The sequence below is a fragment of the Dipteris shenzhenensis genome, chromosome 18 (genome assembly GCF_047967505.1).
Source record: "Dipteris shenzhenensis isolate YYH24624 ecotype China chromosome 18, Dip_SZ_1.0, whole genome shotgun sequence".
Taxonomy (NCBI): domain Eukaryota; kingdom Viridiplantae; phylum Streptophyta; class Polypodiopsida; order Gleicheniales; family Dipteridaceae; genus Dipteris; species Dipteris shenzhenensis.
In genome coordinates, this window is record NC_141613.1 from 43,041,306 (window position 1) to 43,069,264 (window position 27,959).

Sequence of the window (27,959 nt, forward strand, 5' to 3'; positions counted from 1 at the left end):
TCTAGAGATAAGAGTATAGGGGGTGCATGTTTCATGTCTTGCACTTGGAAGAATGATTTTAAGTGTGGTGATAATAGCCAAGTCGCTAATTCATTTGTTTGTCCTTTAGATGGTTCTTGAAGGAAACCTTCCTTGAGAAAGTGGGGGTTTCTTCAATGATGGATTTGGAGGACTTGAGGGTGGCTAGAGATTTGTAACCCTGCAACATTCATGTATTGCAAATCCATGCGTGGGTTATCATAGTGGGAGCTTGCACATTATCTTTAGCGGGTTGGCTTTAGCGAGGGGTAGGTGTTGACCAGAGAGAGGGAAAACTACATGCAGTATGCAACATCTAAAAAACTTATGGATAAAGAGAGTCTCAGGTGTGTGAGCAAAAGAGTGAAATGAACAGATGTTTTGAGCAAAAAAAAGAAGGTAATATCATAAAGCTTTATATGACATGCTTACTTGGAAAGTCTCATGAATCTGGCTCTTATAATTTGTGTTGATTTTCTGAAACTATCATTTGATTTGACTCCACCCATTAAAGACAAATAAAAAGATGAGATGCCCCCATTGGATAAGGATGAGGATACTACTAAGATAGGTCATGGTAAGCTCTCCTCCATAGTTGCTATGTTACACTTTTGATCCCTGCCATTCCAAGTGTGTGAGTAATACTAAATAGCTTCATTGTATTGTAATTGTTGAAAATGAAGGAATGGAGATTGAAATTAAGGAGCAATTTAGTTTTATGTATTATCCTCCTTCGCCTATGGATGAGATTGTTAGCCATGGAGATACCTTATTGTGTGCTTATGTTGTTGGGGACTATATCTCTATTGGCATGGAATTTATTGCTGGAAAGAAGAATGGTGCTTACATGTAGGCAAATGAGTTCTTCTTGAAGGTAGCTAACAAAGACAGGTCGACAAGAGGATGGGAAAGAATGTCAAGTGGGTGGCCGACTTCATGCTACTTATCATTCCAATGGGCTTTGAGTTGGAGGGGGAAGTTGGGGTCCTTGCATGGAACAAGCACACAAAGGAGCATGTGAGATATGATATAGCAGTGGTTGCAACCACACTGGGTGATGATGGGTGGTTGGCTGTTGTTTATCTAGTGGTGGCAGGTACGCAACACAAGCTTTCTTTTTTATTTGGTTCTTATCATGCATGAATTCAAATGCAACTTTACTATTCGTCTTTACACCTTCATGTAAATATAATATCAATACTTGATTCGTTATTCAAGGACTGTATTTTTTGGATGGAGCGGTATGTTCACGTCCAAGGTTTGGAGGTGGCGCATCGTATATTCTTGCTTAATAAACTTCTTGGCGGTCACCAAAAAGAAGATAGGGCTGATATCATGGTGGGTTGCATTAACATAGCTTCCTATTCATTCAATTTACATGAACATCATATTAGTAATTTTGGGAAAATCTTGATATTTTGGTTCCAAGGCAGCAAGCATCAAAACCATGGATGAAAGGTGCTAGGAAATGAAAAGTGACAAAGTCCTTCAGCCAGAGATTGCTACTTTCCTCAAGGCAAAGTCACTAGACAATCTAGGTAAGAGTTGGGAGGAGATGAAACAATTTTATGACATCACCAATGACAAGTATCAGACTATATTTGGATATTGCCAACGAGTGGTTGAAAGACCACTTAACTCCCAGCAAGATGACAGATGCAATGCTACCTCAAACTGCTGTGACATTCCTTACTTGGATACATAACTCTAAATTTGGTACCTCTAGTCAAAGTGTCAAAGAGATGCAATGGAAGACCAAAAATGTTGGAGGCAAGTTAGAGGGACTAGAGTGTATGAATAGATACACATAACGACGATGAATTGGAGTAGTTGTTCTTGATACACAGGCATCGCTGGAACAAGAGTGGAACGTGTCTTTCTTTGAAAGATTATTTGTAATGCTAAACGAAATAACACAAGAAGCACCCAAATATGGATTACTCGCCTTTGTTTTGGTAAAAAATGTATCATATTTGTTAGAAGCAATCAAAGGCTTACACTTGCAATTCAAGTATCAAGTGGGTGCGTATGACACAGAGTCTTCAAAAGATGCTTTGTTTAAAGATGCCCTTGGAGATTTGGTTGTTTTGGGTGTGGTTTGCAAAGAATCTCGTGGTCTAATGATAAATCAATCAAAGAAGAATTCGACCAAGCCATCTCTATGTTTTGGATTATATAACGAGGATTCCAAGAATGGTGAAGATACTAATGAGGAGGAAGCCCCCAAACATTTGCGGAATGAAAATTTTATCTCTTCTTTCATTGAGTACTTCTGTCAGCTAGATCAATGTGTTGTTGATGCCTTCACAGAGGGAATTGCCACCGTAGAGTCATTGAAGCTAAAGAGAAAGATGCTTGCATTTGTAGGCAGGAATCAAGATGAGATTGAAGTGAATGGCACGTGCTCAAATCTAGTCTCCGCATCTAAAGAGTTGAGAGTATGGGAAAACCTAGAGGATGAAACTACAAAAAACCAAGAGGAATCGCACGGTGTAGACATGCAGACTTCAACTGAGCAACAATTGGCAGGGTCGACAGGTGTACAGGATATTGAGAAAATGGCCCAGTAGATATTCGCATCCAAAAAAGCAAGTCAGAAGTCATAAATCCTCAATGGTTTCAGAGGCATTTATGTAAATTTATATTTTGAATTGTAGTGAATCTTTGGAACTGATTAAGGCTTTCAAAATTGAATTGTTCATGTAAATTTTGCAAGTGCTATATTATTACAGAACTAAGAACAATTATTGAACTTAGTTTGTCTTTTACCAATGATGAGAGGATATGATCAGTTTTGAATCTGATCTTGGTTTTCAGCATGAGAGGCTAAGAAGGTTTTAAAACTGATCTTATGAACTCCCTCACAAAGAGCATGAGACTAAGATGAAAGACTAATATTGATTTTATAATCGATCTTAACGTCTCCCACTTGGTGGACTATGAGATGTTGAGATAGGTTATAAAGCCGATCTTTTGTTTGGAAATATAAAATACAATTCGCTTTTGAGTTTTTATCTTCATATTTTTATATGATGTTTATGTAGATATGTGTGTTTCAATGTTCTCCATCTATGAGAACAAAGAAATTACTTGTACTTGACCTGAATGGAATTTTGCTCCTCAAGTCCAATAATCCTTTTGATAAACACAAAAGCATACAAATTTTTAAGAGAACATGGATTGTGCTTTGAAATGGTTGTGTTCAATTCTTGGATAGATCATTTGAGCACTTTCATGTGTGCCTATGGTCAAGTGCGTTAATCAAGAATGTGAATTACATGGTTCATTTGATGGAGAAGCTTGCAGAGAAACACTTTCCATTCTATAAAATTATGGGGCAAGATCAATGCTACAAACCACTTACATAGATATTATATAGACCGGACAAGCCAGGTGTTTTTAAGTGCTTGCTTGCCATTTGGGCAAATGATAAAGAGTTTAATCCTAGTAACACCTTGCTTACTGATGATTGTCTATTTAAGGGGTTTGTAAACCCGGAAGAAAATGGTATATATCCAGATACTTTTGACATAGGTGAGCCTGATGGCATATTGAATGTTGAACTTCTCCCTTATCTCCTCCGATTGAGAGATGCATCAAATATAAGAAATATTATCAAGCTTGACTGTTATGGAAATGAACCAATACATACCAATCATCATTAGTATATGTTTTTCAAAGAAGTGATTTTGGAGGGGGAGGATTTCACTACGAAGTACATAAAACACTTCTTGGAGGAATCTGCTTCAAGCTGAAAGATTAGTTCGACCAGCTCGAGTCATTTTGAGATCATCCAACATAGTAATCAAAGGGGAGATGCTTGTGAGCCAGATAAGGAACAATCATCAAAAGCCCAAGAACAAGAGCTCAGAACATGCCCATCTACTTTGGATTCTTCTAAACTAGATCTCTTGAAGAGGATAAAGTGGCTAAATTCTTTAAATGAGATGCAAGCTTGTTTGTATGCCCTGAAATTAGGTTACGATCAACCGTATATCACTAGAACTTCTGCCAAAGTGTACATAACAAGACTACAAGTTTTACTTGCATTAAACATGCAATAAATCTTTGAGAATGGTAATTACTCATATTATTTGCTTATTTGTGATGCATCATTTTTGTAATTTCCTTTACTTCTCATTATTTATGTGTAACTATTCAATAACTTATCATTCTTTTTCTTTTACGCACAGGGTTCGAAGACATGTCGGAAGAATTAAAGAATAAAATAATTCTTCACTTTGATTCTATTGAATGGCTTGTGGCATCAAGATCTACCGATACCAATTGCTTTCATATTCAAGCTTAATGGTGTTGAATTTGAAGTGAAGACATCATCGATTGCAGGAGCACATTATGGATTGTTTGTACATACGGATGTAAAAGAAAAGAAAGACCTTTTGATATTCAATGGCCCAAAGTATGATTACTATAGTTGGATTACTCTTTGCTCTTACCTTCCAAGGTTTAAGACCCTATGGCCTCCTCGAAGATATGAATGTTACACCAAAAGAGGATACACAATACATTGTAGGAGATGTGTTGTATGGTAATGTAGCTGTATACATCAATAGCTCTATTCATTGTTGTAAGGATAGAACAAATGTTATGTATATGACCCTATAGCACCACCTTGGATTGAAGACAAACGAGATGTTTTACCTCTACTGATATGTTAGGGTTTATTGTTGTCTACTCTCTTAGAGATATCCATGTAAGAGAGGAGTTGTTTTGTGAGTATGATTTTTAAGATGTAAGACCATTGTCATGATGTTGGTGTACTCCAATTTAATTTAATATGTTGGTGCTTAATACCATCTTTTTCTTGAGAAAATTCACATTCTTTGGATTCACAATGCATGGCAATTATATAAGCATGTTTGGAATATTTCAATGGAATGATATAATATTTAGCCAAATAAAAACTCAAAATCATCTTCAAATACATGATTGTTTCTATTAATTTCCTCCACATCAAACAAAACACCTTTTATATTTGAATATAATGATATAGTATTGTCAATATTTCAATGGAATGATATAATATTTAGCCAAATTAAAACTCAAATACATCTTTGAATATATGAATCTTTCTATTAATTTCCTTCCAACATAACCAAAACGCCTTTGATTTTTGGGATTAAAAAAAAAAAAAGGAATTGGGATTTTCTTCATGAGTGATTAAATGATTTTCATATGTTTGTCATGTAGATGCAATTGGGTATGCTTATGGTTTGTAGACGGGTGGGCCATATATTGCCATTATTCTACGTAGAGAGTAAACCTATCTTTCATAGGTTGAAAATTCAGCCCATTTGTGACCATTGGAATCACAACATGCTAGTGGCCATTTTTAGTGTCTTGTGTCCTGCAGGTGGATTAGGTATGGAAATGGGATGTGGTGTGGCACTTGAGAGCATGCTTGGCCAGAGGGTCCGCACGCTTCTCTTTTGATAGTGACACTTCCATTATCAAGACTATTGTAGAGCCTCTTGTGCAAATTGCTGCTGCTGCAAAGAGAGCTCGAGTGGATGTTTTGGATGAGGAGGGGCATGAGGGAGATGAGTATGTGGTTGTGCCCATTGGCAACCCATATGACTCATAGTGAGATGCTAGCTTAACTTGTTGTTTGTGGCTATTCATGTGATTCATAGCATGATATGCAAGTGGATCTTTAAGGGCTTTTGGTGTTTTATGTTTTGTTGAATATAGCACATGTGAATGTTTGAAAAGTGTGTTTAAAAAAGGAAGTTTATGGCCCTTTGTGATATTTCTTACTTGATAGTATAGGCATGTTGCATCATGTTTTGAATCACATGCTGGAATCATGACTGGCAAACAATGCATCTGTTTTGTGGTGTATGTTGTCTTTCTAGTGAACTTCCATGCTATGTTGAAGCAATGGCAAGTAAAAATGATGGAGAGAGAGAAATTTGATAGAAGACTGAAGCAGAGGAAATAGGTCCGTTCTATCTATGTGGATGATGAGTGCTTATCGAGTTAACAAAGAGCTTGCCTTATCTCCCATTGGTAAAGAAATATAATTGATTTACTTCTGCAATCATTCTTTTGGTTCTATACTACACAAACATTGCTGATTCAAAGCTTGTATTCCATTACAAAGAAATATATTTTGATACCAGTATTTATGGAAATGGCCTCCAGGGAGCATTTTGTTTGTAGATTTGTAGCTTTCTCTCACTTTTCACAACTTGCTTCTTTTGCTTTGCTCGCTTTTCATCGCCCGCTTTATTGTGACTGGCTCTTATAGTACTACTACCTTTATTGTTAAAAATTTGCTACTTTGATTATATGAGACTATTTTTGAGGTTTTGCCTCCTTTCTTTGCGAAAAGAGAGAGTTGATGGATCCCCTAGCTATTGCTAAGTTGCGAGAGCTAGTAGTAGCCATACTAGAGCTTAGCACAGCTTTGGGTAAGAGTGAGTGCTTATGGGTAAAGCAAGCTAGCAATGGTAGGATAGGAATCCAATTGTAATTTAAAAAATGTGTGAGCCTTTGTTTACTCTTCCCAGCAGCATTTCAAAAACCCCAAGGTAATAGATGGACTACAAATTAACTATTGCAACAATATGGACTACCATTTCAAAGACCCAAGGGTAATAGATGGACTACATATCATTATATGTGTGAAATAAGGAGTAGTTGCATTGAGAACATAAACCAAAACTTTTACATTACTTGCTTAGGAAAGTACTCCATGGAACCGCAATGGATGAGTGGGGGTTCTAGTGGATACTTCATATGGTTTAGTTGGGGATACCTAACTAAACTTGTGTTTGGACAGCTGCGTTATAACATAGCGCGACAGACATGTGGACTGCCGGTTGGCCAACCATCCCTACCGACCTTCACCTAAATCCAGGTGGTATATAATGAATTCATGACTGTCAATTCAAAAGTCAACCCTTGCTTTAAGGTTAACACGACTCTGAACCCCCTACGTTAGGAGTCATTGCTATATTTGACTCGATGCGTTAATAAATTGTTGCATTACCAATCAGTGCTATACTAGTCATTGCTTTAACTACCCAAGTGTTAGGGGTCACTGCTTTAAGGACCCGTAGTGTTAAGAGTCACTCCCATAGAGATAATGCAGTCGACTGTTGATATCAATGTAGTGACTCATGAAGTTACTGCTTTAAGGTTAACGCAGTGACTGCTGCTTTAAGGTCCCATTGAGACTAATTCTGACTGGTCTGCCAGGCTGAGTGAGCAACACATGCACCTGATTTCTAGTAGGGCGATAGGTATTAACCCAGAGGCGGAAGATTGTGTTTCAAACAACATCCTAGCCGGTCCATCAACCACCAAACTATCAATTCCATAAAGGATCTCAACTTAAGTTCCTATTCTGTTCACGGCCCTGCACACATGAGTCCTCGAGTTAGACATAGTCTATTGTTTTTATTGCTACAAAATGTATGGATTTACAATTGGATAGATTTTGACTACACTACATCACAATAGGATGGGAAACACGATATCAATTATAGTAGCTTATAAGGCTAGACACAATCTATTATTTTTGTTGCTACCAAATTTATGGACTTATAATTAGAAACCTAAGCATGATCCCTTCGCTTTCGTAGGATTACTTGCAAGGTTAAATAAATGGTTAATTTCACATATGTTACTTCATTTAGTGCTCCCTTTGCGCATATTGTACATGATCCATTGCATTTACTTGCTTGGTAGTAGATCATGTGAATCTAGGAATTCAAACAATTTCATGAATTTATTTCCTTCCTAAATTGCATCGATTGTAATCGGCTAGGTAAGTACATTAACTAGGCAATAAACATAGTCTCTTGGGATCTTTTGATAGCATTGAGGGATGCTACTCACCTAACACCTCCACCATGGAGTTTGCTTATCAAGGACCATGTATGAAATGGGTGCTTCAACATGCCTTTCAAATTCTGGGTGGTTGCCGTGTGATTACATCTATTCTATGTAATGTCAGTTATGGATTTCTAAAAAAACTACAATCATACATAGATTGTTGAGTTGCAATATGTTTATCACGTCATTAATGAGGTTATTTATTTTATATGTGTGAGAGATGTAGAGTTTTTTTAGGACACAAGGATTGGAGATAGTGAGTCATATTATGGGGCATGATCAACATTTGTATGGAGTATCCTTATGCCAAGGTCACATTACATGAGTAAGAATGATAAAATGTTGATCTAATGAAGATCCATGTGGTTGAGGAGGAAGGAAACCAGATAAAAACATGTAGACTGGTTGAGAGGCTGAGGAACATACGGATCTAACAGCTAGCAAAGTTGGAGAAAAGATGACCATGTTCCCAAAGTAAGAATGGCACTAGCCACCGTTAAGGAAAGAGCCAAAGTAGCTGATGCCGTAAGAAGGAAATCCAAAAGTCCAAGACGACAAGAATGGACTATATGGAATCCATGCAAGTAACGATAGAGGTTGCTAGAGCTAGGTGTAAAGAAGGGTCTTCAAGTAGCAAATGAGAGTGGGAGCCAAGGCCGCGCTAAAGCAAACGAAGTGGATTGAAGACCACAAGCAAGAGAGCAAGACAAGTAGGCTTGGGAGAGGCAATGACTTCTAACTATTTGAAGCTAGATTGTGTGGTGCCTTGAGAGGGGAGAAAGATTGGGAACATTTCACGTCCTCAAATCAAGATCCCACCATGCAACAAAATTTGGCTTTTGAAATTGCTAGGATGAGGGGCCATGAAGGAGGGTTTTCTAGAAAGTTGTGACGTTGCAGCAGTGTCTACTATTGAAAGGCCTCCCATTCCATCCAAATCTTTTTGTTCTGCCCAAATCAAAGAATCTCTCTAATTGTCGCATGAATTAGCCCTTTCTTTGAACAATGTAAATGAACAAGTACCAATAATGTGAAAACTCTATAACCCTACCCCTCCTCACCCACCTCTAAACGCTACTTCTACTCTCCAACCGCTTTGGTCAACTGGACATCCACCATGTTTGGCACTTAAGAACGATTTGGATGCCACAAAACTTGGACATTTCAACGCTTGCAAATTGTTCTTAAAGTTCTAGCCATGGTCATGAAGCCATTGGGTAGCCTTATCAAACCCTTTTGAAGTAGTTCTAGCACTCACAACTAAAAGCAACAAAGACCATTTTATCAGATATGCAAAGCAAGAATAGTCTAAACTCACACATCAATTCTAAGCAGGTAGCACTAATGAAATGGACACACACATGGAGCACAAAAAGGAGAATTTTTGTCAAGGAGAGCAAATGATCTAAAGGTAAAGGCTAATGGGTGGAGCTTGAGGGTTTTCTTTCCATCTTCTCATGGTCTCTCTTTGAGACATGTTGTGCATGCCATAGCTACTCGAATGGGCTATGATTTGCTCTTTCCTTCTCCGCATAGTGGGCCATTGCAAGTGTGTAGGATGTTTAGGTCATGGTGATGTTTATCGGATGGAGGGTAGTGGAGAGGGGCCTGACATATCCGAGCCAAAAGGTGCGTGCAATCCAAGCAAAAAAGAAGGGGGCTTTGCAGGAGCCAACCAAGTGCCTAGTTTGCCTTGCTGTGTTCCCCTGTAGGATCTTACATATGGCCGAAATTGTCTAGCCTCAATCACTATCCACAAGGTAGCTTTTAGCTAGCATCGCTGCCTTATAGTGCACCCACCAACTCCCCTTCGCCCATTGATCGTCTACTCCCATCTCCCCCAGCAAGCCATTGAACCCCGTAACCCATCGACTTTCCACTCCCATTTCCCCAAGAAGCCTTTGTCCTTGGGTCTTCTACCCCTTCCATCATCCTAAAGTCTTTTTTCACCCTCCAGAAGGACATAGAGGAAATCTCTTGATAGTAAAGACTAGGTACCGGGCTTTGGGGTGTCATCTTTCGGAACAAAGCCATTGATCTTCCATCTTCGATCCCACTCCCATTAACCTCAGGAAGCCACTAGAGTGTACACCCTTGTCGTAGGGTCGTCTTAGCCCTCCAAAGTAAAAGACTAGTTACGGGGTGTAGAATAGAATGTGAGGCTTGCCACACAAGAGAGCTACTATGACAAATCATCAGTTGCTGGCGCCTTCAAAGCTTCCCTTTGCCCATCCTGCATTTCTTCCCATCACTTTGCAAACTGCCCATCTCCATTCTCCACGGCCTTCTTCCTTCCTTGGCCTTTCTCATCCGCAGCTGCATTTCCCGCCCCTGCAAGTAGATCGTCAGTTCACCGTTTCCTCATCCATCAACCCCCCATCCCAACCCCTCCCCCTCGGCTTCGACAGGAAACGACTTGCCCTTTTTGTCTCTGGTGGCGGTTCCAATTTCCAAGCCATCCACAAATCAATCCTCGACAACACAATCTATGGAGACATCGTCGCCGTGGCTTCAGACAAGCCTGGTAGCGTCGCCGATTATCATTACGGCGTGCTCTTGTTTTGAAATTGTTATACAAAAGACAAAGCCGGAAATCGAACCTCATGCTTAATGTCCTGACCTTGCAGCTTGCAAAGCATGTGATTATGCGAAAAGCAACGACATTGCAGTGATCGAATATCCAAGAAGTTCATATGCCCAGGCCGGGCTATCTCCAACTGAGCTTGTAGCTGCTCTGAGGTGAAGCTTTCGTTCCTTTTTCTGCCAACTGATATGTAATTGTCCACGAGTGTTACTGTTTTAGTAGTCTATGAAACTGGCTGATTTCCCAGACCAACTTGTATAACTAGTGGAGAAATGAGCATCGATTGTCTAGGAGACTCATATTACTTCGTAAAAACTAGATGAGCAGGGCGGTAGTAATTATTACTTGGTGGACACTCTGCCATAGAAGGCTTATTAAATCTTTTATTGAATTTTGTCTGATCGGCAGAAGTCATTTGGGCATTGTACCAATTACATGTCAAAATCGCATGATATTGTGGCACCCTTCAAGAGTTTATTTATTTCTGTTCCTTTTATTCCATAGACCAAGGATTTACTGGAGTATGCTGATAGGCATGTGCCTGTGGATAGAAAGGAAGAGCGGAATCTAATATATGTTGTAGGGACGCGGTATGTATATTTTATGGAGGGGTATGTTAGACTGATGGCCATGAGCTGAGGGATGCCGATGACATTTGCAGCCCTCACGTGGCAGGAGGTTTGGAACAGACTTGTGTAGCTTCGACCCTCATACGGTGGAGCAGTATAGATGCCCTTACATGTTGTAATATCTGATTCTGAGTTTGTCCAGCTCATGCACATGTGTGGACATGGTGTGAAAGTTTAAGAGAGCTTGAAGGCCCTTTGGCATCAGCACTCTGCTCTTACAGCTCCAACACAGTTGGTTGTCTATTTTCCAACCTGGTATCAAAGCCAAGGGTTCAACTCTCGTAATCTCCATTAGGACATACGGACCCTTGTGCGGTAGGATGAGACATTAGGTGTTCCTACTTGACGATCTGAGGCATTGTTAATTGAGGTTATAGTTCTTTCTGGCACCCTTCCTGGTAGTATATGCAGCTTTGTACACTGGAGCGGAAGCCTACAAAAGGCTCATTGCTCTTTTTCCTTCTTAAACCTCTCCTATCCCCCCCTCCCCCTGCCCCTTCCCCTCTTCCCACTCCGTCCATGTCAATCCCAAAAGAAAAAAACCCTTTTTCCCTCTCTATTTTGGCTCTTCTCCCCTCTTTTTCCCTCTCATTTTACTTCCAGCCATCTTTAGTAACTTCTAGGTGGCTGAGAAACCTTTCCTCCCTAAACCACCATTGCAACCAGCCCCTCTCTCTCTCTCTCTCTCTCTCTCTCTCTCTCTCTCTCTCTCTCTCTCTTCCCCCCCCTTGTTCAGTCTCACCATCCCTCCAGATCCGACGAGATGAGATCAACCGTATCATACCTTTGGACCTACTCTAGTTATACACATCACAGACTTGAGGAGGGGACTGGGAGTTCCCTACCCAGATCCAGTTTTACCGGGGCCACTTCCTGAGAGTGTCAGAGGACGGACTGATCATCAAGCCCTAGTATCTGGAGGACAGACAGGTTACCCATGTGCTGAGGATTGCCACAGGCCTATAAATAGGCCCTGGCAGTACAGTTTGCATGCCGTTCTGCTGCCCTGGTGCCACACAATCCTGTCCTGATCCTTCGTGGCTGTTCTAGATTCATCTTCACATGTAGCTAGTCCTCCAATCCACTGCAGGCGTGTGCGCAATACCTAACCAAGGTAATTCTGACCCTTCCCTGGTCTTCTGACCCCCCCTTGTCCTCATATGGGGGCTCACAGGTGGGCCATCAGTGATTTGTAATAGATGAATGTCACCAATTTAGTGAGCAGGGATATCTTATTCTTGTATTTTATATTGTCTTGTCATACCTGTCTCATGGTTTAATTATGTATTGATCATAATACAAAAGGCGTGCATTTACTTAGGATTAGACAATACGGAAATCTGCCCAACAATGTGGTAATCCCTAAAAACGTCAACAAATCCTGCAGCAAAACTTCAAAGGATTTGTTCAATTTTTTCTCCTGTTCACAGGTGTCCTGGATTCATCTACATATGTGGATATATGTCCAGAGTCCACTGATGTTGTGTAAGTTTGCACTACATGAACATGGCTTAAAAATCCATGGTATGAAAGAAAAGCAATTCACTAGCTATGCACCACAGGTTGAGAGCACAGGATTATCATCTTTTGACCTGGCTGCAAGCCTTTTAATAGTGAAAATTGAAAGTTGGGTATGTGTCAAAGTGGGGCAAGGAACCAGTTTTTTGCTCATTTCTTATGCCTTGCAGAGCTTTTGTTGAGATGTTCGTTTAGATGCTTTGAACATCTTCTGATGCTAAGAGTGCAGAGGTCAATTATAGAGATATATGAGAGTCGCAAGTTACGCTTATTTAAAAGTGTTTGGTTTATGGGCAGACAATACCAAATTGATTATGTGTTGCTGGCGGGCTACTTGAAGCTCTTACCTGGGGAACTCATTCAAGCTTACCCCCGTGGCATCTTGAACATACATCCTGCTCTTCTTCCTGCATTTGGAGGCAAAGGTTACTATGGTATTAAGGTTCATGAGGCAGTCATCAGGTCGGGTGCCAGGTAAGTCCTCTAGTTGAGATTTTGGAAATTTGTAGGGTGATTATCCTTTAATCATCGGAGTAATTAGCAAAATGTTACCATTGAGCGGGAAAACATTTTTATATATCAAAACAATTCAGGAAACCAATGTGCAGGAATCGATGTTGTTGCATGATCTGTGAACAATGATATGTTTGAGCTTTCTAAGAAGTTGTTTTAAGTTTTTCTCATTGCTATGCTTCTTAGCTATTGGTCATATGTGTGTGTGTTTGTAAATGTGTGCGTCTGCATGCACAAGTGTGTATACATACATACATACATACATACATGCATACTGTGTACGTACGTATGTACATACGCACGTACGCACGTATATGTATGTACTTAAGTGTGTGTATATGTAAATGTGTGTATCTATATGTGTAGGCACACACACACGTGCGCGCGCGCACACACAGATATTATGTGTGTAAATTCATGTGCACGCACACATGCACACATGCAAATGCCTGTCCATCCATGCACACACACGTGTGTGTGGTATAGATATCATTTTATAGATATATGTAAAACCCCCCCCCTCCCCACACACACACGTGCACACACACATGCACCCACGCGCACGCACATGCACATGCACACAATGGAGAAGTACGGAATGTAGGAATACATCGAGGAACATATCTCAATGTTTAAAAGGCAGTACAGCCCCCTCTCCCTCTTTAGCTCATCTTCCGTCTTCCTTTATCCCCAACTTCGGAGAAAGCAGGAAGCTCGATGGTACCAACTACCCGATATGGAAGGTAAAGATCCGGAGTCACTTTGTGACCCGAAAACTATGGAGGCTCGTCATGGGAGGTGATCCAAGGCCGGTAGACACCTTGGACAGCAAAGAAAACATAGTTACCCCGGCGGATCCGGATGATCTCGAGTACTGGGAAGACCAAGATGCTCAAGCTCTTGCCATGCTTATTGGGACGACGGCAGACACGGTCATCCCGCATATCCAGATGGTAGAGACTTCCGTAGAGGCATGGGCCATTTTGAAAGACCTCTACGAGACAGACAACACGGCCCACATCCTCACTCTCCAGCATCAACTTCACAACATGGATATGAGTGAGGGAGACAAGGTACATGACCACTTGACGAAGGTGAAGGTTGTGAGAGACCAACTTGCGGCAGTTGGTCAAAAGGTGGATTCAAGCGAGTTGGCACTGAATGTGCTACATAAGCTACCCAGGAGCTTCAGAGGTTTCGTGACGACGGTCACAGCAGGTCAAAGAACAAAGTCCGTGACTTTTTTGAAGAGCTTTGCCCTCTTCTTATCTAGGAGGCGGCTAGAGAGGATTTGCACTCCCAGGCATACGAGAAAGCCCTAACTGTGAAGGATAGGTCCGGCAAGGGGAAGTCCAAGGACTTCCACAAGAAGATTGACGATTAGGAGCGCTAGAAGAACATGAAATGCTTCTATTGCGAGAAGCTTGGTCATATGGCGAAGGAATGCCGCAAGAAGAAGGCAGACCTAAAGCGAAAGAAGCAAAACGAGGGCAAGGAGTCGTCAAGCGGGAGGGCGGCAAATGTTACCACATAGAAGCTCTTCATGATCTCAGAAACATGCTCTGCTCTCTTGGCAGGAGAGAACGACAATGGCTGGTTCGTGGACAGCGGTGCCTCAAAATACATGTCCTTCAAAAAGGATTGGTTCACCACCATGGAGTCTACTCATCCAGGCTCCAAAGTAACGGTGGGGGACAGCAGAACGTGCTCGGTCAAAGGTGTTGGAAGTATTCCTTTCGTCGTGAGCTCCGGCAAATAGAAGGTAATATATGGTGTACTTTATGTTCCTGACTTATGCAAAAACCTTTTGTGTGTGAGCTAGATGTACTAGCATCAAATGTCGGTTCTCTTTAGCAAAGGTCAAGTCACAGTAAAGACTAAGGACGGAAAGGTGGTTGCTAGAGGAGTACAGGACCATGGGTTGTATTGACTCAATGCCCTACTTGTTCATGGAGATCAGGGCCAGTCCAAACTCTGGCACAATTGGTTCGGGCATGTGAATTATGGCACTTTGACCGACATGCTGAAGACCAAAATGGTAGATGGACTTCCGCTAATCACAGGGAATGATGGTGCCTGTCGAGCTTGCTTGGAGGGCAAGCAACAGCGAGACAAGTTCCTCAAGAGGCTTCATCCAGGGCTAAGGCCCCTTTAGAGTTGGTCCATTCCAGAGTCTAAGGCATACAGACTCTTTGACCCCAAGAAGCAGCAGATCATTTTCAGCCGAGATGTGGTGTTTGAGGAGACACTGCCAGAGACTGTTTTTGATGATCAGGAATTCAGAGCCCTTCCCCCTCCCCCTCCCAAAGTTGTCATTGAGGAGGTCCCCCAAGAGGCCCCAGAAGCCGAAGACGAGGAGGAGGAACAACCAGCTCCAGTACCCACTTCAGAGGATCCGCAGCCAACGAGGAAACTCTCAAAGTGGTATCTCAGGACTTTACAGGAGTCCCGAGTGACAGATATACTTGAGAGCAGTTTTGGCCTTCGGAGGTCCCAGTGGCATGCTTCGGCTTCATTTGCTCACTATGCATTGGTGACTTAGGTCATAGAACCCAGGTCCTTTGAGGAGGCCAAGGACATCCCAGGGCAGGCGGCCATGCAGACAGAGATGGACGCCATGCATAAGAACCACACATGGGACTTGGTGGATCAACCTCGTAAGAGGAAGGTCATCGGAACCAAGTGGGTCTACAAGTAGAAGTTCAAGTACGACGGGAGCTTGGAAAAATACAAAGCTAGATTGGTGGTGAAGGGATATGCTCAGTCAGAGTGTCTTGACTTTGATGAGACCTTTGCCCCAACTGCTTGGATGACATCGATCCGGACAGTCATAGCTTTGGCTGCACGTCACAGTTGGTCCATCTTTTAGATGGATGTCAAATCTGCGTTCCTTAATGGGACCCTGGAGGAGGAGGTTTATGTTGAGCAACCCCTAGGGTTTGATGTTCGAGGGTCCACATCACAGGTCTGCAAATTGAGGAAGGCACTATACGGGCTGAAACAGGCCCCTAGAGCATGGTACCAGTGGATAGATGAGTTCTTTGACAGGATTGGGTTCAAGAGGAGTCCTTCTGATCCCGACCTCTACTTCTTCATTGAGGGAGGGATGATGCTGGTTATCATTTTGTATGTGGCTCCACTACTTCCTTGGTATTGAGGTACGGTAGAGGAGTGACATTATTTTCATTTGTCAGGAGAAATATTGTCATGAGCTGCATAGGAGGTTCCAGATGGAGAACTGCAAGCCTGCAGATACACCGATGGAGGTTGGGCTGAAATTCAGCATCCATGATTGGTGGATGCTGGACGTTACCGGCCGTTGGTAGGGAGTCTTCTGTACCTTACAAACACTCGGCCCGGCATCTCTTTCTTTGTTGGAGTCTTGTGCAAGTTCTCTGCCAAACCCAGGGAGGCACACTGGAGAGCATGATTAAGAGTACTACGGGGTACGTATAGGGAACTAGTACCTATGGCATTACCTACACCTCAGGCTTGGACCCTAAGGGTTTCTGTGATTCCGACTGTTGGGTTGGGGACTTAGACACTCGGAGATCCACTACAGGCTATTGTTTTGTGCTTTCTTCAGGAGCTATCTCATAGCTTAGCAAGAAGCAACCTTCCGTTGCCCTCTCATCGACGGAGGCGGAGTACAAGGCTGCATGCACCGCAGCATGCGAATCTTTATGGCTCAGATGGATCTGGACCAGACACAGATGGAGGCGACTGTGATCTTGTGTGACAATCAGAGTTGCATGGCGATTGCAAAGAATTAGGTGTTTCACGCCAGAACCAAGCACATTGAGGCTGTTCGAGAGCTCATCATCGATAGCATTGTTGAGCTGATGTACGTCCCAACTGTCGACAACCTTGCTGATGTTTTCATGAAGGCTCAACTTCGAGAGCAACTGAAGCATTTAAACACACGCATGGGTATCGGCCCACCATTGGGTCATCCCATTTATGGGGAGAAGGGCAAGGGGCTTAGGCGGTTAGAAGGGGGAGTGATTGAGAGGGGGTCGCCGAATGGTCAAAGTCAATGGTTGGTGGCCAAGGTCAAAGTCAATGGTCGGTGGTCAATGGCCGGTGGTCACGGTCAATGGTCGGTAGCCAAAGTCAATGGCCGGTGGTCAAGGTCAATGGTCGGTGGCCAAGGTCAATGGTCGGTGGTCAAGGCCAATGGTTGGAGGCCAAGGTCAATGGTTGGTGGTCAATTCACCACCCCTTTGTGGCCTCTCCCCTCTATTATATAAGGCCCCCTTCCCCCTCACTATCATATAGCACTCAAGCCTTCAGCCTCTCAGCACTGAAGTTGATCCAGCAGCGCACACTTAGTAGGGAGAAGGCGACTCGTCTAGACCACCGTTGGTGGAAGAAGATTCAAGCAACTGCTGCCCTTTGTAGCTGCTCCTCTTGCAGCCTTTTGCCCTTCATTCTAGAAGGAAGAACTTGTTCAGTTTTGCCATCTCCTTTGTTACTTTGTTGCTGCACTTTTGTTGAGTTGTTTCATCTCTTTTGCTTCCGCTGTTCCGTGATTTCTAACACCAACTAGGGAAATAGAAAATAGAAAATCTGCCCAATAAGGGAAATAGAAAATGAAGAGCTCACACTCCTCCATTGTAGAGCATATGGGGGAAAGTACAACAGCAATGTCCTCAGCCTAAGAGTCCTCATGAGTGAAGGAACCAAGCAACTAGGTTCATATAGGAAGGAAATTTAGAGAACTGCAATAAAATTTTGGAAATGGCAGGCCGGCTAGCCAAGTACATATGAGGAATTTCTGAAAATTGTTTTCTCTCTCTCTCTCTATCTATATATATATATAGAGAGAGAGAGAGAGAGAGAGAGAGAGAGAGAGACACACACACACACACACACACTCTCTCTCTCTCTCTCTCTCTCTCTATCTATCTATCTATCTATCTATCTATATATATATATATATAGAGAGAGAGAGAGAGAGAGAGAGAGAGAGAGAGAGAGAGAGAGACACGCACACACACACGGGAAGGCAACTCCTCACACTGTGGTTGCTTTGGGTTATAAATCCATAATGGCACCTGGTATTTTCAAAACACGGAAGGTCACACATGCAAAACCACTCAAGGATCAAGTGTAGTTGACTAGTGGTTATTATTCCGAATGCAAGACACATGCTCGAATATATCAGGATTGAGGAGTTGTCTCTTGAATCCGATCATAGAGCAATGTCTCTAGCCATAGTAGGGACAAGCATTGTCCGTGAAAAAACAGAAAACTGCCACATCCCCTAGGCTGAGAATGGACTACAAAAAGGTTCACATTTATGAGAAGGAAATAGAGACAGTAATGGTACAATGTTGGATGCCTGCCACTTGCCACGAAATGAACAAGTATATAACGAATATGCTGCTATTAACGCCCCAAAAGTGCTTCAGTAAAAGCAAGGGGAGGAGCACGGGAATGCCTTGTAATCACTGGTACGACCAAGATCATAAAGATGCAAATAGAGCCTGGAAAACTGCAGGTACAGCTGAGAAAGAGGGCAAAGCACGAGCATATAAGCAGGTGGTAAGGAACAATAGAAGGATATTTTTCAAGAGCAAACATATTGAGAGTTATGAGGACGTGAAACAAAATTATAGAAAGTTTTTCCAGAAGTTAATGGCAGCAAACCTCAGAAGAGGAAAGCATCATGGGAAGACATGGTACGATTCGTCAAAAGCCTCTACGAAAGAGACAGGGAAGAGAAAGTTAATTTTTATGACTATACCATCAAGGCAGCAGGTGACATCATAACAAAAGAGGACATGGTATGAAAAAGCTAGCTAATGGGAAGGCCCCTTGGTGACAGAAATGCTAACATGGGGAGGGGAGAGGACAAAGAAAAATTATTACCAGACTCATGAACATGCTCTAGAGGAAGGGTTTTCTCTCAGAATGGCAGCTTAGCAGGATTGTACTGATCCACAAGTGGGGGGGACAGCAAGATGGCTAAGAATTATAGGACAATCATGGTAAGCAGTCTAATGGCCAAGTTGTATGGCACTATCCTTGAGCAGAAAATCAGCAATTGTGCAGAGGAAGAGGGCGCCAGGGCACCATCCCAGGTAGGATTTCACCCCAAACTCTCGACAGTAGATCACTTGGTTGCTGTAAGGGCTGCATCCAAGGATCCAAGCATAAAAAGGGGCCGTTGTGGATTTCAAGAAAACATTCGATATGGTTCCACGTAAAAAATTGTGGCACAGGCTGGAAAAGCTTCAAGTTCCTCAAGAACTCAGAGAGGCCACGCACAGACTCTATGAGAAGGTTTTAGCAGAGTCAGCACAGCTACTAGTAGATGGATCATGCTCCAAGGGAAAAACCTTCATAAGCAGTGACATAGGGGTAAAACAAGGCTGCCCCCTTTTGCCAACTCTTTTGGACTCTTTATTAATGATTTGGAAGAGTGGATGAGAATTCACAGCAAGGAGGGTGTCCGGAGTCCAGGATATGCCCTACTAATGCTTATGTACGCAGATGATGTAGTTTTCTTCGCAAAGAGCAAGGAGAACATGCAATCACATTCAGATGCACTGGGGGACTTCTGTAGACACTCAGGAATGCAGGTCAACGTAGACAAAACAAAAGTAAAGGTAATTGGGAGATGTAACAAACAGATTGATGTCACCTTTGATGGAGATCCCTTGGAAATAGCATATAAGAATATCAAGGGCTGGAATTTGCAGACAACTACAAATGGAATGCATGTGTGGAGAGGAGAATCCTGGGAGGTTTGAAAGCTTTGTACAGCTTCTGAAATAAGTGCAGGAAGGCACATTTATGGAATTGGGAAATGAGAGAGTGCCTATACACCATACTTGTGTAAATAGTGATCCTTTATAGATGTCTAGCTTGGGCACCTAGGCTCTCTAGGACATACTTGGAGAGAATAGAAACTTTACACAAGTGTTTCCTCATAGGGGAGTTAGGGGTGAAGGCACAAACACCCTATCCCATCCTAGTTGAGATAGGTATGATACCTCTAGAAGGGAAGGCATTATGTCAATTCATGGCTTACCTCAACAAAGTTGAGAAGATGGACACTAGTAGGATACCACACAAAGCAATGGGAAGCTACACAAATCACGGGATGGTATAGAGAGGGAATGAAATGGATGGAGTCATGGGGCATAATAGCCACTGATGTACCAAAGGATGCATGCGAAATCAGGGGGATAGTGACATAGAAAATGCTACAGAAATTACGGCACAACCCAGGGACAAAAATGCAGTTCTACAGATAGGAAGTTCATCCAATGGACAACTACGGAATGCAAATATACATCGGGGAAGACATCAATGTTCGAAAGGCATCTAATTTGCAAAATCCGAACTAGTTCACATGATCTAAAGGTGGAGAGGGGCAGGTGGGCAAGATCAAGATCCATAGAGAGGAAAGAACCTACAAAATCTGTCCCACAGGGGAGGTAGAAGATGAGCAGCACGTACTGATGTAAAGCCTACGCACACGTTAGAGAAGGAGAGGAAATCTGAATAATCTATTGGAACAGCCAGCCAAGAAGCTAGGGAGCTGCTTCAAATAAATTTTGGAACACCACAATACGTTACTCGGGCTAGCACACAAGTTTTCACAAGAAGTACTAAACACATAACAATTTTGTAAGATGTTTATTTCACTGGGTGTAAAAGACCACTATTAGTTTAAAAGTGGTCACCAGTTGTCACGAGGATGTGAAAAGCGATGTAAAGTATCTTCGTAACTCAACCTACGCTTAACCTGGGGTGAACCATGGTTAGGTGTTGTAATGGTTTGGCCGTGAGGGACTGGCTAGAGGAAGTGCACACTTCCTAGAAGTTCCTAAGGGCAAAGTCTAGGTGCACCACTAGGTCCTAGGGGCAAGGCAAAGGCTTTAAAAGAGGGGTCTAAAAGTTGGGCCCAAGGACAACCAACGTTGTTCTTGGTATGGGGGTTAGGACTTTAATGAAGGGGCAAATGGCAAGGAGGAGGTGCCATTTGTCAAGCATGTGTATGCATGCCCTTCCCCCACCTTCCATCTCTCCCCTCACTCTCCTAGAGGTGTAGGACGTTTTCAGTTCTTGTGCAGTTTTTGAGCTGTTTGAGCTGTTTCAAGCCTGTTTTCAGCCGTTTTAACACTGTTTTGACTGTTCCAAGGCTAGTACGGATTGAACTGAGTCCGTACGGCTGTACGGAATCTGTACAGACGTGTTCAGATGCCTCCAGCAGGTGCCTGGGGTTGTCTTTTGCTGTGCTAGACCTTTGTGCACATGTTTTTGGCTGCGTGGTGGCTTCTGGAGCTGTTTTGGAGCAGTACACTTGAGGCATCATTTCGGGGCATATCTGTGAACCATCTTTCCTCTACAGCTCTTTCTTGTTCACCCTCCGCTCTCTACCTTCATTTCTTTCTTCTCCTGATTGCTGGAAGACACTTGTACCCTGCAGGGAGCTTGGACGGAGGATAGGTGCGAGGGGGGAGCTCACCCCTCTGCCACAGACAGCGGGAGTTGGTTCCAGGTTCGGTTTTTCCTTGTTCTTTCTTGCTTTGCAGCTTTTTGCAGTGCATGCGTGTTGTGTGCAGTCCTTTCAAGACTCCAACAGGTTGTAGTAAGCACCCAAAGGCCAGGGTGATCCTGTGGAAGGCCTAAGGACAGTGTGGATGCATGTGATAGCCTTGAGGCTGCCTTGAGCTCAGTTTGCCAGTGGTTAGGATGCCTGAATGCCTCTAAGTTGTGTCAGATCAGAAGTGAATGCCTGAGTATGCCTTGCCAGTGGGAATTTTAGTGGTGCATTGGGATTAGATGCCTTGAAGACAAGTAGAGGATTTGCAGAGAGGAACAGTGCAAGGTTGAACCCTTGCTGCAAAGCATTTCCATTCAGAAGCATTAAATAAATACCGTAAGGGGCGCCAAGGCGATTGGGGCCAGTGGGTGCACTGTGTACTATTTTCATTGAGCAGGGGCATTCTAGCCTCACCTTTGTTGTTGTTGAAGCTTGTTTCTAAGTTGTGCTAAGTGATTTAAGTGACTGACGCTTGCATTGTGGCTATTTATGAAGTTTATGACTGAGTAGAAGAAGATCACTGCCCTTTTGTTTATCGAAGGCCGGTTTCACCAGTAGTCCCATAGAATTCTGAAGTGTCTCACACTGACTTTAATACAACCATATCATATCATATCATATCACGTGTGTGTGTGTGTGTGCGCGCGCGCGTGATTGTAAAGCTAGTAATGTCCTGCCAAGAGTTTGCCAACAAGGTAGAGTCCACCCACGGCCCATGGACTATGGAACTCACTTATGTCTTCAGAAGATGTTTTGCACTTCTAGTGGCCAGCCATGGAGAAACGGATGGGCCTTGGAGAAGCTATATTAAAGCCAAATATGATTTTGTTGGCAAAATCATTGGAGCATGATGCATGTGAAATACCCCAATGGTAAGTAAGTGATCTACTAGATTTGGATGCTAAAGAAGAAGACAAGTAGGATTTGGGTACGTGGACCCCTATGCATTATCTGAAAGCCTTTGTGTGGACATGGAAAGAGGGTTTTGGATCACTTGCTCAAGGTGAATGAGTGCACCTAACATAGTTGAGCTTAAGGTGGTAACTCAGCCAGATGGTGACAAGAATCAACCAGCCAACTTCAAACTTTCATCGTTCAGCCAAGGTGTTCGGAATTGTCATGGAGGCCAAAACCAACAACTAGGCTGAAGACAACAAGAATAGGGCCAAGGGACAAGTAGGTTTTCGCAATGACCATGGTGGATTATAGGAAAATGCTTCTGTTGTTACTTACGGGGTATAGGACTAGTAATAGTAAACATTATACTAGTGGTATAAGTCTTTATGCTCGTAGTAGGGGAACATACAACAGTTGTGGCTAAATATATGAGCATGTACACTCCAGGGTCAGGTTAGAATCAAGCATGACTACTCTTTCCCACCTTATTTGGTCTATGCATAGACAAACTAGAACAATTGGTGATGGATTATGCAAAGTAGAAAGGGATCTTTGAGCCCATGGTTGGCACTTCTTTTTGCTCTACGCAGATGATGTGGTTCTTGTCTTATGATCTTAGAAGAGGCACATAAGATGATGTATGCTTTGAAACTTTTTTGTCAGCATAGTGATCTCATAGTGAACTTCAACAAGAACACCCAGCTAGTACTTTTCTATGAGGGCAGCAAAGAGGAAGATGTAGACATGCTCAAAGACCTGGGTAGGAGATCGGTTCCCAGTCTTCCCCAAGATACTTGGAATTAGGTGGGAACATTCAAAAAGTGATTTGGATCAGCTTCTTGGGGTAAGAGCAGGGTTGCATAAATATGGGTCTTGAATGGGCTGAGCCATATGAAATGTTGCGTATGTATGGAACGGGCATGAAACACACACCTTATAATTTTATTTTTTTTGGCGGGGGGTGGGGGGGTGGGTGGGTGGGTGGGGAGGGGGTGTCAAACCCCTAAAATTTCCAGCATAACCAGGGTATTGGGTCCCTTTCCAGGGATTGTAATGTTTTGTGTCAAACACACGCTCATACAATGAGGGACTAAATTATTTTGCTGTCTTGTTTTGTTACCTCCTCCTGAGTTAGGATTTGTTTATTGCATGAAAAGGATCTCGGTTTGTTTGGCTGAAACCTGTCCCTCTTCCTTCTAGACACAGGTCCATCTCTTCCTATGCCGAATCCCCCTTCTCCATAAATCCTGTTCTCTCTTTTGGTCGACTCCTCTCGTGCGAAGTACATGTCTAGACTCTGCAACCATCCAAGTCCTCAGATGACATCAGTCTATAAGTTTTCCATGAATTTTAGGTACAATGGTACCTCTCCTTTCCCATTCTCTGATCATAATCCGTTTTCTGTTCATCTTCATTGGCTCCCCTTTTTTGGTTGTCAGGGCTACCCCTGCTAAATAGGCCTCTTTTCCTCCTTCATTACATATATTCTAGTCTTATGAAGGCATTTCACATGCACTTGTTTATACATGATCCCGAGAAAACATTAGCTCTTGTATATGTCGTCACCCACAAGGTTCCAATTTCTGTGTTTTGGTGACAGACTTCATAATGCTCTTCTCTTGTCTGAAAGAGTGAGACTTTTTGAAAAGCAAGCAACTAAATTACAAGATCTTTTTTAAGTGAACTCTTAGACGTCAACACATTAGTATCAAATGAGCTTGACCTTATTTCTTTAAAATCTAGGATTTGCTAATTTCAGAGATGCCTTCTTGCTTGCAATTTTATGCGTGTATGTTATTGGTTACTGAAAAATTCTTAATGCAGTTGTTTTGTCAAACTATGGAATCATGGTAGATTTTCAGGTGCTACTGTCCATTTTGTTGATGAGAAGTATGACCATGGAGTGATTCTTGCCCAGAGAATGGTATCAGTACTTCCATATGATACAGCAAATGATCTAGCTTCCAGGGTTTTAAAAGAGGTATACTTTTACCCTCCAGTGCCTGCTCAACTTGTATGATTAATCTGTGCTCATTGTTTGTAGCCTGATGCCAAAACATACCATTCAATCACTGTTCATCTTGTATATGTTACTAGCATCTTATAAAATCTAAATATGTGTGTCGAAGGTTTAGTATGGCATTGGCACTTGTTGATGAAAATTTTCTTGCATGTCGCAATATCAGATGCTTTTTTTGTGCTTGGCAGAAAGCTTTTGGCAAGTTTAGTGAAGATCTGCTTAAAACTAAATACAAGACTTTCTAGGTGTTCAGAATGGTAGACTAAAGAGAAAGTATCTGATGTTGCATATTCATGGGTGCAAATAGTAGTATTCAAACTGGAATCTACCTGTGGCATGCTACCTTTGTTCTCCCCTTTTGGGGTAAAAGTAGGTACGTCTGATTAAGCTTAGAAAAGAGATGCAAATCTGCGGTTGGCTACGGTACTGTGTGGATCTACCCCTTGTGGGCTGCTTCACAGGGCTCTTGACATATTGTCTAACCTATGAGCAGCACCACCCATGAGGACTAGGAAAACATCCCTCTATGTAAGTGGTACCAGACCAGACACCACGAAGACGACTAGACACCATGGCAGCTCCATTCCATCCCCCTACCTGTGCCCATGGGATGCCAATATCATATGCCCACATGGCACCTTCTACACGCACCATGCTGTAGGTGTCAAGTCCCTTTGTCCTCCTCATATGAGGGCTCACAGGTTGGGCATTGGCCCACTCTGTCGAAGAGAATCTCCTTCAGTTCCCATGCAGAAGCTTTCAGGAACATGTCGAAGATGTCATTATGAGGTCCACCAGCCCTCACCTCCAGTACCTCCAGGTCCTGCTCTGCCGCATTGTACACAAACAACTGGATCGAGTCTGGAACGATGGTACCATCCCAGTACCACCCGACAGTGGCACTGCCCACCCAAGTTATGAGCGGAATCTTCAAGATACCCAGGCACCAACAGGTCCATCCAGTTGTCCCTGTCAGAATCTTGGAACAGGCTGGATACTATAAGGTACCAAGTATGTTGGGTCTGTTTCAACACAAGCATTCTCCAGCTGCATCCACAGCCTCGATCCTCGGAACCTGTAAAGTGAGAACCTTGTGCGTTCTCCACATAGCTCTCCACCAATTGGTCCCTTTCCAGAAGCTCTGGAACTGCTTCCAGCTTCATCTATAACCACGCTTGAAATGAGCTGCACTCAGGTTCGAATCCTGAGTGGACTAAAGGAAACATAATCCCTCTTGTTTCCTGTTCCTCTTAGAGAACATACATTTGTTAGTATCTCATCTCCGAAGAGTTCTAGACAGTAATGTCTCTAGAAGACATGCAGACAACTCTGACTGCCTCTGTCTTGAGAATTTCCCTCTGTTTGTTTGGAAGGCTTTCACCTGCCACCTGGACAAACATTGTGACCATAGCATGCATTGGAAATTCACAATAATGTACAGAGAGAAAACATAGGTTGGTCCGTTGTTGTTTTTCTTGCCATTGTAGCAAGTCAGGTACCTTCCCGAATTACCTGTCAGAACAGCCTCCTTTTGAATCTCTGGGCATTCACCATCTCTTCACTTTAAACTTTGCTCCTTTCTCGTTATCACAAACCTCATGATATGGTGTCTCATGAAATGACCCACCTGATGAATCCTGTGACGTAGCATCTTGGCAGTTCAGGAAAATCAAGACTCTCAGTTCAATTCAGGGCTTTTATTTTCGGAATCTCTCTTTATGTAAGGACAAAACCTTGATTATTTCATTTCGGGTGTTTTTGAAAGAAATTTCTATCTTTTTGTTCCTCACATAGACTTGGTATTTACTCTCTTTCTGTATGGCAGCACCATGTGTTGGTAGGGTCTGATGGCATGTTTGCATTAGATATACGAATATCCTTTTTGTCTCTATGTATTAAAGTAATTGCTCGTCACTATTTTCCATCTGTAGCTAATCTGTGGACATAAGTTCTTGTGAATCTGCGGATATCATCACTGAGTAAGAGTAGCTGGGTCTATACAAAAGCAGGTTCATGATTTGACAGTATATGAGACCAGAATGCAGACTAAGTATTTCTAGTGTGCTTGATTCTGTGGTCTGCTCTATGAAAAAAGCAGGAGCATAGTCTCTATCCAGAGGTAGTAGCAGCACTCTGTGAAGATCGTGTATTTTGGCGAGAAGATGGTGTACCTTTGATCCGCAAGTCGTGGGATGAGGCGGAGTATTATTGAAAAAGGTACTCCCTTTCTGCAAACTCTGAGGGGGCCTTCAAGGTCTATTCATGATGGAAGGATGAGGCCGACTTTATTAGAATTTTCAATTTTCAAATGTGATGAAAATGCTGGTTTAAAATATTTTTCAGCATCATCCACTGGAGCAACTCAGAGTGAAGAGAGTTGATATTTATGCCTACAAACAGCTCAACAGTTTGTGGAGAATAGATTTTGTCCTTTAAAACCATTGACGGATTTAGTGTACGTATCATAGAGTAGAGGGTGGAACAAAAGTGCTAGGTTGAGGGCAGAGGGATTGCATAAGATGGGACCAAGGCTATGTAGGTCAAGCAGAAAAAGAAATTGACATATAGATCCAATGTAATTGTGGAAGACTTTTGAAGAAAAATTAGGTTTAATATTTTTTGTGTATTGAAGATGTATAGTTATCAGTTATCTTTGGGTTGGTAGTGTGCATGAACATGCATTTGATTGTAGATACGCCTTTTGAGTAAAGAGAGGGGTGGACTGTCTTCTGGTGTCTCACGGCTCTTTGTTTTGGGTTTTTAACTGAAAATTTCTTTTCTTGCTATGTTTAATGCATAAGCTAGATGTAAAAGATATTAGCTGCAAGTGGATACATATGAATGCTATGATTTCAGATGAAGTATATTGAAGCAGTTGTGCCTTTGTTTCTGTCATTGTGAAGCTAACGACTGTTGGCAAGATGATGAATGACCACTTTGTGTTTGCTTTGGATCGAGATTGAATAACTATCAAATGTGCGTGCCTCCAATGGCAAAATGATTGTATAACTGCATTAAGGCTTCTGATTGATGGCTTGACAGTTCCAAGCTAACATAGAGCAATATGAAGATCGTGACTCAATGGGTGGATCTCTCTTTTCCAAGACCACTACTTTTCAGGCATTGTAGGAGGAAAAAGAATGGATAGACTGTTTCAACGTAATTGAAGTTTCTTAAAACCATTAAAATTCGGAGGTTGCAGATGGTTAAGGCAAGGTAGAAAAATCTAGTAAGTAGCTTTCTTCCTTGGTGCATCTGACGTGGCCTGGTTGACCAAGATTTTGCAAGGATTTGTACATAGGTTTGGTTGTCATTGTGGTGATAGGGGGTAAAGGAAACTTTGGTTGTATCCCTCAT

The 27,959-nt window shown here is 42.5% G+C and overlaps 1 protein-coding gene across 2 annotated transcripts; it reads left to right on the forward strand.

Moving 5' to 3' along the window:
- Nucleotides 1–9,980: 9,980 nt before the first annotated feature.
- Nucleotides 9,981–27,308, forward strand: LOC147891261 (Formyl transferase). Of its 2 annotated transcripts, XM_087389624.1 has the most exons (6): nt 9,981–10,405; nt 10,509–10,620; nt 12,910–13,086; nt 24,437–24,563; nt 26,701–26,819; nt 26,946–27,308. In XM_087389624.1, the coding sequence occupies exons 1-5, from the start codon at nt 10,066–10,068 to the stop codon at nt 26,812–26,814; spliced, it is 870 nt and encodes a 289-aa protein (XP_087245750.1). In that variant the 5' UTR covers nt 9,981–10,065; the 3' UTR covers nt 26,815–26,819; nt 26,946–27,308. The 2 variants fall into 2 exon arrangements, with proteins under 2 accessions (XP_087245750.1, XP_087245749.1); XM_087389623.1 differs by having other exon boundaries at nt 26,701–27,308.
- Nucleotides 27,309–27,959: the final 651 nt, after the last annotated feature.